Source organism: Trichechus manatus, unplaced genomic scaffold (assembly GCF_000243295.1).
Source record: "Trichechus manatus latirostris isolate Lorelei unplaced genomic scaffold, TriManLat1.0 scaffold00061, whole genome shotgun sequence".
Lineage (NCBI taxonomy): Eukaryota > Metazoa > Chordata > Mammalia > Sirenia > Trichechidae > Trichechus > Trichechus manatus.
Genome location: NW_004443997.1, coordinates 11647832 through 11660811, shown reverse-complemented (window position 1 = coordinate 11660811; position 12980 = coordinate 11647832). Strand labels below are relative to the sequence as shown.

General features: G+C 50.7%; 1 protein-coding gene across 1 annotated transcript in view; it reads right to left on the bottom strand.

The window, feature by feature from the left end:
* The window catches only part of RBM19 (RNA binding motif protein 19), a 149188-nt gene that overhangs the window by 125429 nt on the left and 10779 nt on the right, over nucleotides 1–12980 (bottom strand). The window contains 7 exon segments of the mRNA XM_012556310.2: nucleotides 2089–2209; nucleotides 4374–4574; nucleotides 7205–7315; nucleotides 8255–8351; nucleotides 9119–9240; nucleotides 10276–10406; nucleotides 11767–11970. Of these exon segments, the coding sequence (XP_012411764.2) occupies nucleotides 2089–2209; nucleotides 4374–4574; nucleotides 7205–7315; nucleotides 8255–8351; nucleotides 9119–9240; nucleotides 10276–10406; nucleotides 11767–11970 (987 nt within the window).

Sequence of the window (12980 nt, the reverse complement as noted above, 5' to 3'; positions counted from 1 at the left end):
CAGGCTGGAGAACTGCACTGCGTTTGCTTTCAGGTCCCTGTGTGGTGCAAATGGTTAAGCGTTCACCTGCTCACTGAAAGGCTGGCAGTTCGAGTCCACACAGAGGTGCTCTGGAAGAAAGGCCTGGTGATCTGCTTCCGAAATGACACAACCTGGAAAGCCCTATGGAGTAGTTCTGCTCCATGCACATGGGGTCACCATGAGTCTGAAATGACTCATTGGCGACTGGTCTGGTTTTTTGGATTGGGTTTGTTTTCAGGGCCTGCCGTGTCCTCAGGGCCCCTCAATCCTGGCAGAGCTTCGTGCTTTAAAGGTGGACTGGCTATTGGCTAAAAAGTTACTACTCAGATTCAGGGGTAGTTAATGCAGTGACGACCAAGGTCGGGGATGATTTCAGGGGGGTAGCCAGTTAAGAAGAAAGCATGACTACATAAAGAGAATTATTTTTGATGGGAACAGACATAGGGTGTGAAGGGAACCCTAATCCAACCTGCAGACAAAACTAACTCATAGACAGGGGCCTGGTGAGGGACTTCTGAAGGGTTTTATACCAACATTTGTTAACCCCAAGAACTAGGGATTGTTTTTGAATCCCCAAAGCGCAAAGAGACTGATGCAGTTTGCACTCCAGTTGGGACAATTCTCCAGATCAGTAGTCCCCAAATGCCTTGTACCAACGAGGCTGGTCCTGAAGGTTTAATCATCTCAATGAAATGAGAAATGTGGACAAACTAGGGAGGTTTCCATACCGAGAATTCTCTCCAATTGAAAGGACTGTTCTTTAATCTGAGAATTTTGCTCCTTGATTCCCAGCTTTTTTTCTTCTTCTTTTTAATAAAACACCCTTTCTTTTATGAGATCAATGGAGATGGCAGATGGGGGAATGATTATTATCTGCCTTGTTTTTGGTAATTCTTATTTAATTAACTAAACAACTAGTAACCCAGTTGGGGGCAAGTGGGGGATATTACTGGTGGGCAGAATCTTAAAAGTCTGGGTAAAATGACCTCCGTGGTCCTTTTCAACTTTCTTAAAAGTCTTTGATTCTAAGACATGGTCATGGTCCCCAGGCTAAGAGGTTCTCAATTGGGGATGGCAACACCTCCAGGAGGCATCTGAGAATACCAAAGACTGGGGCCACACCTGACATTCAATGAGTGGGGGCCAGGGACGCTAAATGTCCCGTAATCTGCAGAACAATCTAGAACAAGGAACAAGGAAGAGTTGCCCAAATGTCAATAGTACCCCCCCTACCCGAACTGTGAAACATTAACAAAGGGGTGGGGGTGGCCCTGTCTGGCCCTAGGGCCCATGCTTCCCATTCCTTACTATCTTTTCAGTCAATGGACACCAGAAGGCGCTGTGCCGTTCCAAGGACTCTAAAAAAGCCACCCCTAAACCACAAAGCATCCTGGTCAGTATATGAAACGACATACGAAACCACTTGTTCTGGTGGCACGATGGTTAAAGTAAATGACTGCTAACTGAAACGTCAGTGGTTTGAAACCACCAGCAGCTCCATGGGAGAAAGACATGGCAGTCTGCTTCCATAGAGATTTATGGCATTGGAAACCTTATGGGTCGCTATGAGTCGGAATCAACTCAATGGAAGTGGGTTTGGTTTTTGGGTCTGGTCTGAAGCCCTATTAACAGATTTTGTTGTTGTTGTTGTTGTTAGGTACCACTGAGTCAGTTTCGACTCAGCAACCCTATAGGACAGAGAAGAACTGGCCCATAGTGTTTCCAAACAGTGGCTGGTGGATTTGAACTGCCGACCTCTCGGTTAGCAGCTGAGCTCTTAACCACTATGCCACCAGGGCTCCATTAACAGATTCTAGTTTTGTTTTTATTAGTACCTTTAACTGATAAACTAAAAAGTCAGCTACCCCATGTTGCAATCCTAATTTTTATGCTCTATTTTTTAAAATTTTACATACCTATAAAATCCAAGAGTCTGAGCCTCACTGCTCTACAGGATGAAGAACTTCAAGCCAAACACCTATAGACAATTCCGTGCAGGCCCTCGCCCTCCTGCCTCGCCTCGCCCGCTCTGCCCCCCGACATTCCAAGCTCAGACGCAGCTCTTACCGGTTTCTGGGTCCGCCTTGTCCGTATCCACTGCTGCATCCCTGGGTTCTCTTTTCTGCGGGTCTGAGCTGGAGAAGACACCCATTGGAGCCCATTCCAGATACAGGGGGACGTGGTGAAACTGCAGAGACAGGGGAACTGGCGTGTGAGTCCTCATCACAGGCCCCAGCACAGCCTGAGGCTGGGGAGGGACTTGGTCCCACTTAAAAGATGAAGATTCTGAGGGTCAGAGAGTATGGGTGACTCATCCAGGGGACAGAGCTGGAAGGAGGAGGAGCAGGGCCTAGAACCCTCCATGCTGCCTAATCCTGAAACAACACTTGGGAGCCTTTCTGCATCTCGGGGCCCAGGAAGAGGCCACGTCTCTGTTGTCATTGCACATAGGGCAGCTTCAAGGCCCTCATTGTGTTTCATCAGCATGAAATGGGGAGTGAGATGATGGGAGATAAGAGCCCCTGATAAAGGACAGCTCTCCTGGAGGAAGCGTAGGACGGTGGCTACGAGAACAGGCTTTCTCTCCGTATTGACGCACTCTTATGCAAGGAGCTCTGCTGGCACAACAGTTAAGCACTTGGCTGCTAACCGAAAGGTTGGCAGTTCGAATCCACTCGGTGGCTCTGCAGGAGAAAGACCTGATGATCTGCTTCCATAAAGACTGCAGCTGAGAAAACCCTATGAGGCAGTTCTACTCTGTCACATGGGGTTGCTATGAGTTGGAATTGGCACCCAACAGCAACACGTATACACGCGTGTGTGCACGCACTTTAAAGAATAAACTAGATGTTGGTAACAGCTGCCTTATGGGAAGGCACCTGGGTAGCTGCAGGATGGGGAGGAGGGAGACTTGTCAACACATATCCTTTCTGAACCTTTCACAGTTTCATACCACATTCAAGCACACACTTTGGAGTAAGACTGACTGGCTTCCAGAGTTGGCTGCAGCACTTTTTAGCTGTGTGACCTCGGGTGACAGCCTGCCCCTCTCTGGGCCTCAGTTTCCTCATCTGCAAAGTGGGCATGGCAATAACGTGGTTAGGAACAGTCAGGGAAACAGAAGCTGTTCAACACAAACAGAAGGTGTTGCCCAGTAGGTGCTTTCAAATGGGTGCTGTGCCTGTTGTTACACTCTGCTGAGAGCCTCTGGCGACAGGAATTTCCTCCCAAAAGTGCAGCAGAAGGATGGCATCCACACTCTGCTGACGGGATGGTGGGTACCAAATCTGATTCATGGGGTCCCCACACAGAGAACTACTGTACTGGCTCAGGCACTGACTGGCTTCCAGAGAGTCCTGGGCACAGAGCTCCGAGCTGGGGACGATTAATGGGGCTGAGAGGATATGACATCACTGCCCCATCTGCCAGACAGGGACACGGATACTAACATCAGTGGATGGCTAGGGGCCATGGTCTGCAGAGCACTGAAGGGTCTGATAAATAGAAGCTCCTTGTAGTGGGTTGAAGGTGGCCCCCAAAAAGATATGTCTATGTTCTAATGCCCAGAACCTGGGAATGGGACCTTATTTGGAAAAGGTCTTTGCAGATGTCAGTTAAATATCCCAAGATGAGATCAATCCTGGATTATGTGGGTGGCCCTAAACCCAATGACAAGTGTCCTTGTAAGAGACACGCCGAGGAGAGACAGGAAGAGAGAAGAGAAGAGAAGGCCACGTGAAGACAGAGGCAGGGACTGCAGTGATGCAGCCACAAGCCAAGGACGGATGGAGCCAGCAGGAGCTGGGACAGGCAAAGAAGCGTCCTCCCCTAGAGCCTTCAGGGGGGCACGGCCCTGGCAACACTCTGATTTCGGACGTGAGAGAAGAAATTGCTGTTGTTCTAAGCCGCCCAGTTTGTTATGCCACCACAGCAAATTAGTAAACCACTGAATAGTTTGTTTACCAAGAAACAGGAGGGAGCTCTACCTGCAGAACTGACGTCCTGCTTATCAGAGGTACAAGGCATCAAGAGCACCAAGGGTGATGGTGCAAATTCACAGGGGAAAAGAAAGCCAAGCAGCCAGGGTCAGATGAGGAGGCAGCCCTCTCCCGGCAGGATGGTTTGAAGCATCCCTCTCACGTTCCTTCCACCCAGAGTGGTTCGCAGGGTGGCGACGGGAGCAGCAGGGGCAACACTCACAGTCATGAGACAGACGGGTGGTTTCTGACAGCACTACCCTGCCCAAGGCTTATGCTAAGAACTGTTGATGTGTTGGCTCATCTAATCTTCTCCCTTGACTAGGTCTTGCTGGTCCTTTTACAGACAGGCTCTGAGGCTCAGGGCAGCCCTACCTTGGAATAGGCCAGGTGTCGGAAGGCCTTGCGGGCCTCCAAAGGCTCCAGGAACTCCACGATGGCGGTGATGCCACCGTCCGGCAGCAGCACACGGCCCAGGCTGCCGAAACGGCCGAATGTCTCCTGCAGCTCGGCCGCCAGGGTGCCGGCTGGGAGGTTCTTCACCAGCATCACAGTCTTACTTCGTTCTGCTGCGGCCTGTGGGAAGGAAATGAATGTGCACAGATGACAGAAGGAGGGCCCTGGCCGCGACACAGGACGCAGCCCTGGTCTGTGGTTGTCTCCAGACAAGATGCCCCATTTGGGAGTTCAGGAACCTAGGCCCTTTGGAAGCCGACGCAGGAGGACCTGCCCTCTCTGACATGCCACTGCAGGAAGCAAGGGCAGCTTGGTGGAGTGGCTAAGGCGTGGGCTCCGGAGCAGGACCCCGGGGTCAAATCCCACCCTCTCCACTCTGAAGCAGTGGTCGACTTAATCAGTGCCTGACCATACCCTCACTGGACCTCTCAGGGTGCTCCGGCCCAGACTGTCAGTGGCCACAGTCTGCATCTTGGTGCTGAGGGCTTTTCCTGGAACTGCGGTCCGCCTGCTGCCACTTGCAGGCCACGAAACTGACATTCTGTGGGGCAGCCCTCACCCCATGACTCTTGGGAATGGGTGCATCCTTGCCATTTGGGTGAGAGAATTCTGAGGTGGAGTTTTACAAGTTTCCCCCTAGACTAAGCATCAGTTGCCCACTTTGCTAACTAGCTTAACAGCATACCCTGTGCTAGCTTCCTTCCCTTCCCCTTGTCGCTTCCTGCCAGTGTTTTCTGCAAAGCCCAGTGAACTATTTGCTTTGATAAGTCCTGATAAATGTTAGCTACCAGTATGTTTAATCCATCCATCCAACCATCCATTGAACCATCCATCCATCCATCTACCCTCCATCCAGTCTATCACCCACCTACCCATCTATCCACCATCCATCCATCCACTCATCCATTTATCCATCCATCCAACCAACCAACCGCCCATCTATCCAACCATCTTTTCATCCACTCACCCACCCATCCATCCACCCAGCTATTTATCCATCCAGCCAACCAACCATCCACCCATTTATCTAACTATTCATCCATCCATCCAACTATCTATCCATCCAACTAACCAATCACCCATTTATCTAACCATCTATTCATCTACCCATTCATCCACCCATCCATTAACCCACCATCTATCCATCTATCCATCCAACGAATCAACCATACATTTATCCAACCATCTATTCATCCAACCATCTATTCATGCACCCATCCATCAAACCAACCATCTTGAATCCTTGTCTCTGACAATAGATACGTGACCTTGAGAAAAGTACATAACTTTTCTGTGCCTCGGCTCCCTTGTCTGTAACAGAAAAACACAGCACCTATTCCATAGGATCACTCCAGGGAAGGATTTAAGTAAACAGGTTAACACAAGCAAAGTACGTGTAGTAGAAGCATTCTGTAAATGCTACCAGTTATTTTTCGGAAAAAAAAAAAAATTGTTGGAGGGAGTGTAAAAGAGCCACTAAAACATAATGGAAAAATTCCAGGCATATGGACCATCTGGACTTGAGTCTCAACTCAGATACGAATGGCTTTCCCTCTCTGGGACCCAGTTTTCTCATCTGCAAAATGAATTAATGGTAATGTCCAACCTATAGCCTCATAGAGTTGCTCTGAAGATCAAATAAGGTGAGTAGGGTGGAAGCAGTCTGCAAGTGTGAAGGGCTGGGCATCAGGTGGGGTCTTTAGGTGTAATGTAGAGTGCAATAATGAAGGACATTTGAATAACAGCCTGTGTTCAAAACCAGCTCTCCATCACTAACTGTGATCTAGAGCAAGTGACTTCACCTCTTGGTTTTTGATCTCTTCTGTATAATGGCATCACAGTAGTGCTGATCTCATGGGGTTGTTAAGTGAAATGAGTTAATAAAACAAAGAACTTAGAAGACTTACTTTATCAAGTCCTAATAAATGTTAGCTATTAGTATATTTGTTTAATCCCTCCACACAACCAATCATCCATCCATCCACCCAACCAACCATTCACCCATCTATCCATCCATCCACCTCTCCATTCATCCAACCACCTAACCATACATCCAACCCTCTATCCATCACACCATCCATCCATCCAACTCTCTATTCATCAAACCATCCATCCATCCATCCACCCACCCATCCATTTATTCACCTATCCATTTTAACATGAAAATCTAAGGTCCAGTAAAGCTCATGAAGAGCTGGTCTGAGGGTCAGAAGCCCTGAGTTTTAGTCCAACCTCCTGCCACAGACTCACGGTCTGACCTTGGACAAGTCACTTCCCCTCTCTGGGCCTCAGTGTCCTAGTCTGTAAAATGAGACGGAAAGTATCAGCCGCTCTCCCAGACCCTCGAAGAACTTAGTCATCCACAGTTCTAAGGACTACTACTGGTGGAGATTAAGCATGTGGAGGTGCTGAACTCTGAATGAACTGCTAGACTCCAGAAAGGTTAAATTCCCCAAACAGACAACAGGTGCTCTTGGTAAGTTATTGGTAGGGGAGAGTGGGAGCAATGGGATGTCTACTCCTCCTCTGTGTGGGGAACCATAGGTAACACATGGTCCCTGAATGACAGAATCCTAGGTTAGAGAGGCCATGGTCTGAGCCCATGACACTCTTGCTTTCTTTAGAGATGATTTAAAAGTGAATCATAATAAGCCCTGAAAGGCCAGGTCCTCAAGCTCATCAGCATCTGCCCTGACTGGGGATGGTCACGGGTGCCTGGTGGCTCGCTAAGATGGGCAGGGAACACCCACCTGGCTGAAGGAGTCCAGACAGACCCCATTGTCGATGAGGAAGCGTCGCACGTCTTGGACGAGCTGGGTCTCCCCCAGGGCCATGCGCACGGCCACACTGCCCTTGGTTTCCTGTAGGGGGAGGACAGCAAGGGACCCTGTCGGCTGTCGGCAATCTGCCCTCCCTTTTCACAGCAGCCTGAGGAGGCTTGGATGAAGACGGACTCTTCAATGCCCCCGCTCACCCACACAGATGGGAAGCTCAGCTGCTAGCCAAAAGGTTGGAGGTTTGAGCCCACCCAGAGGTGCCTCGGAAGAAAGGCCTGGTGACCTACTTCTGAATAACCAGCAAAAACCCCACAGAGTACAGTTCTACTCTGATACACACGGGATCGTTATGAGTCAGAATTAACTTGAGGGTGACTGATTTTTTCTGGGGGAGGAGGACAGAGACCAGTGATTCTCCACAGAGTCTCAGGGGCCAAAGAAACGGTGGTAGAACAAGAACTGGGAGCAGAAGGGCTGGCGCCTCTTGGAGAGGTGTGTGATGGTTCAGAGTAAGGGTACTGGGGTTGGCCGACTCCAACTCTTTCCAGGTATGTGACCCTAGGCAGGTTACTTTATGTCCCCAGGCTCGGTTTCTTAATCTGGAAAACGGGGATAGTAAGAGTACCTACTTTATAGGACTGCTGTGACAAGTGACACGCACTAATGCTCGTGAAGCCCCTGGCACAGTGCCCAGGACACCTGAGTGCAAAGACTGTTACCCGTCGATACAAGCATCACTCATGTTCTCTGGTGTGGCTCCACGCAATGAGAAGCCGGACTGGAAGGTGGACTGGGAGGATTCCAGGGAGGAGGGCTGGGAGGATGCCTCCTCCCACTCCAAGGGCCCTCTGGGAAGGCCAAGAAGACACCCATGACTTTGGCACAAGGGGCCCGGAACTCATGGAAGACTCATCCCAGGATAGAAAACCCGCACCCCACCTCCCCCTAACTGTCTTTGTGCTGGTTCTTTCTGTCCTTGGAGCTTGGCCCAACGCTGGGAGGATCGGATGGACTCTTACTCACGTGGTCAAACACTTGGCTCTTGGTGGCGTTGTACTTCTGGGCGATGACGTCAGCCACGGCGTTTGGCCCCATGAACAGCACGTTCCAGTTGTGTGAGCTGAGAGCAGAAGCAGAACGGGAGGTCAGACCACACTGAGTGAGGGGAACACTTTTTCAGAACTAAAACCTTGGAGAAATGGGCTCATAGGCAGACCTTTCTCAGCACTGAAAGCCGCCTCCTCCCTCCAACATACCTGTCATGAGCTAAGTACACAGGGACTGAAGACAATGACAGTCATTATAGTATTAATGGCCCCTGACATTTGTCACAGTGACACGCAAGCCTCCGCTGATGGATGGGTGGTGGTTGCACATGAGGTACACTGGCCATTAAGCAAACCCAGGTCTCCCGCATGGGAAGCAAGAATTTTATCACTGAACCACCAATGCCCCATCTTCCAGAACTTCCAGACTAAGAAGGACTAGAAAGAAAGGCCTAGTGATCTACTTCCAAGTTCAGCCAGTGAAAACCCTATGGATCACAAAACATTGTCCCATCATGGGGATGATGAAAGACTGGACAACGCTTCGTCCTGTTGTGCATGGGGTCTCCATGAGTCAGGGCCGACTTGACGGCAGCTAACGACAAACATCTGTCAAGCACTTACTTTGTGCCAGGGACTAAGCCCTTTGCATATATTAACTCGTTTAGTCCTTATAACCACTCAAAGGTGAGGCACTATCATTCTTCCCATTTTGCAGATGAGGAAACTGAGGCTCAGCAAAGTTGTGGGTGAGAAGCAAACCCATGAGGAGTCAGAGAAGCCAGGCAGCTTGGAAAGGGTAGGGTCAGGGCCTCAGAGATCATGAACAGATGACAAGGACCTGGAGCTGTTGGCTTTGTCCTTGAGCTCCTTTCTTTTCTTATAGGACGATGAACCCGGGGCGTCAGCATCCTCGCTGGCTTCCTTCTTGATTGTGGATGGTAACACATGGAGCATCCTGCCCTGGAGGAGGACAAGAGGAAGGGGATAAACTAAAGGCCTACCCTCAAGTGGGCAGGGTAGGTGCTTCTACCTCCTGTCCCAGGACATCAGTCTCCTCATCTGAGTCGGACTCAGTGCTGAAACCCTGATTGGAGGACAAGGACCACACGGTTACCTCAGCCCAAAACAGGGGCCTGGACATGGGGTACAGAGAAGACAGGGCATCAGGTAGCTATGACCACTTGGTCACTCAGCCCCGAGTGGGGGCCTGACTACAGGGAGGACAGGGAGTCAGGTAGAACGATCACATGGCTGCCCTCAGCCCAGAACAGGGGCCTGGCCACGGGGCACAGAGAAGATGGGGCATCAGGTAGCATGACCATGTGGTCACTTCAGTCCCAAGTGGGGGCCTGGCCACAGGACACGGGGACCTGACATTGTGATACGGCCGTCTGACACAGCCTCACAAACAACGCTTCGATCAGTTTACACCTAACGTGGGCAGCCCTCTCCTTGCCCCCTAACCTGTGCCTGCCCGCCCCTGCACGTGTGAACCAGGGTGAGCTACAGGCCAGCAGGGGCTGGGTCTGGCCTGGCAACCCCAGGAGATAATAAATCAGGAGCGGATGAACAGAAAAGAGGAAACAGAGCAAAGAGGCAGCCTGGGGATCAGAGGACGTTTGCTCAGCACATAACTTGGGGCTACTGGAAAGAAGGAGAAGAGTTTCTTACATCCTATTGTGGCCATTTTAATACGACCACATCAAAATTTCTTTTGTCTTTACTCCTCTTTCAAGGTGATGTTTCTGGAGACGGACAGCATATTTACTCACTTGACAAGTATTGTTTGAAATATTGTTCTAGGTGCCAGAGACAGATCACTGAATGGGACAGACCTGACCCCTGCCCGCACAGAGCTCAGGTGCTAGGAGCTCCTGTGAGGTGGTGGCTTGGCACGCCATCACTGCAAGTATTCTTAGACCTGAAACACGGTCTCTCTCTCTCTGTGTCACACACACACACACACACACACACACACACACAGCCAGCACTCACCTGGAACACCTGCCCGTCCACCTCGGCGTAGGCCTTCACTGCGTGCTCGGGGAACATGAAGGTGATGAAGGCAAAGCCCTTGGGCTTCTTGGTCAGGCTGTCGATGGGGTAATGGAGCTCAGACAGGGGGCCTGAGGACAGGACAAGTGTCAGTCTCCTGAGGGCCAGGGCCGGGCCTGAGTTCTGGGGGAGAACGGTGCTGGGCACAAATAAAGCAATTGGTTTTAAATGGTAAGAGCATCAAACTACTGCTCTGAGCCAGCCACCGCCTATGCCTGCTGCGAGGCCACCCTCAAAGGTCAGGGGTGTCCTTTCACAGTCGTATACGTGTCTATCCTAAGAGCAGAGGTGGAGTGGAGTCGAGGCACCTGGGCTGAACCCTGGCTCCACCACCTGCTACATGTGCGGCCTTGGGCAAAGGACTTGGCCTCCATGCGCCTCAGTCTTCCTAGCTGTGAAACGGCATAGTGAGAGTACCTAACTCACAGGGCAGTGGGAAGGGTTAAATGTGTTCATAATTTGAACAGTGCTTGGTACATGGTTAATGCATGTGTTTACTGTAATGTTATTCTTCTCAAATTATAGCACATCATTTCTCAATCTGTGTTTCAACTTTCAACTCCAGAGTGTGACTATGACCACTTCTTGGTCTCTGTCTTCCCAAACGGACAATTTCAGTCTGTCAACGACACCCTCTCCTGTCCCTGCTAGGTAAGCCAGGGCACCAGCCTGTGTGGAAGGAGCCGGCAAGGCAAGGCAGCAGTGGACCCAGGCTCAGATGTTACACTAATTGTTCACGCCAGGCACTGAACAAACCTCTGTGGTCCTCCACAACCCACAGCCTGCCACAAGAACAAAAGTGGGAGACACTGCAGGGGACCTCAAAAGCATCAAGACCTCACCCTCATTTGAACCCTAATTTCCTTCCCTTCAACAAATGTAACCCTACAAATGAATCCAGGCTTGTGCGACCACACTGCACTCCAGGCCTTCAATTCTCGTCCTGAGAACTAACAATAATAAAAAATAACCGTCACTGTCAAATCTATTAGGACGTTCGGTTTGGACAGCAAGACCTTAGCCCAGAGTCTGAATACCGAGGGGCACTGTTTTATTCATATCTACACGGTGACTGAATTTCAAATACTGAGTAGTGAGAGTTCAGACAGCAAGGGAATCTAAAAAAAACTTATCCAGATCGCTCTGAGTCTGAGTTTGGAGAGGAAGAGTTCAAACAGCAAAAGATACCTATAACGTTACCTTGCATTGTATGCCCTGCTAACCCCTGAATACATCATGTCACTGACTCCTCACAGCAGCTCAGGGGTAGTTAGGCCTATTTTATAGATGAGAAAACTGAGACAATTTGCCCAAGGCCAAGAGCTCATGGCAGGCCAACTGGGACTTGACCCCCGGGCGTCTGAGTCTGGCACCTGACCTCATATCCATGGGGCCGTCAGGGTGCAGTGGGCCTGGAGCCCAGGCGCCTACCGTATTTGGAGAAAAGCTTCTCCAGGTCGTCCTCGGTGCTGGCGTAGGGCAGGTTTCTCACAAACAGCCTCCCGGAGTCGGCCAGGTCCTCCTCCTCCTCATTCTCCCCAAGTGTCCGGCCCTGCCAGGGCTTGGTGCTATTCTTAAGGGGCCCCTTGGCCATGGGGACGCTCTTTTCCCTGAACACCTCGATGTAGCGTCCACCTGCATGAGGAGAGAGGTCAGAGCTCCGTGGGGAGGCCCGAACTTGCCAGGGATTCCTGACTGGGGATTCCAAAGTCTTCTCTGCTGCCCTCCAAGATGCCACGGCCAAGGCGGCTGATGACAGTACCCGACACTACCCTCTGGGACCAGGACAGCAGCCTTAACCAGAAGGCCCTGAACCTCTCATCCCCCAAGTTCAGTTTCAACTCTGCAGGGAAGCCTGTCTGGACCAGCCCATGCCCCAGTGACACACTCTCTAAATTGCAAACACTTCCTGTCCACCAGCGCCGGCACTTCTGGCTGCTCTGCCTTGGGAAAGGTCTTAAGTGACAACACAATACTGGACAATTACTGTGTCCTGTTAATGGGACTGGAGACCTGGTGGTGCAGTGGTTAAGCATTTGACTGCTAACCAAAAGGTCAGCAGTTCAAATCCACCAGCCGCTCCTTGCAAACCCTATGAGGCAGTCCTACTCTGTCCTATAGGGTCGCTATGAGTCAGAATCGACTCGATGGCAATGGTTTTTCGGTGGGTGATGGAACTGTTTACACGCATTGTCCCGTGTGCCCAATCAGACTGCGACTATACTCATATCCGCCACATGCACAGAGTAGATGCTCAACTCACACCTACCAATGGACCTGCTAACCAGACCCCTCAGGTTTCCCACTTTCCCTAAGAGAACTCATGCCTTCACCGGGGATTGATGGCTAGACCTGACTCACTCATCCACACCAGGGATGGTCAGAGACCGTGTTTTTGGACATCATCCAGGTAGCCTCCAGCTGGGGAACGTGCGCTTACTGTTCCCTCTATGGGAACCCCCAGTCCCCCCACGGCCACAGAGCTTGCTCCCTCAATTCCTTTGGTTTTTGGTCCCAGGTCACCTTCTCTGCAAGGCCCAAGTGGACACAATCCTATTTAAAAATATGCCCCCTCCAATCTAGTCCTCTCCATAACCCTTGCCTGCTGGGCATTCTTCCATAGCAAGGATGGTGTCTTGCTTTTT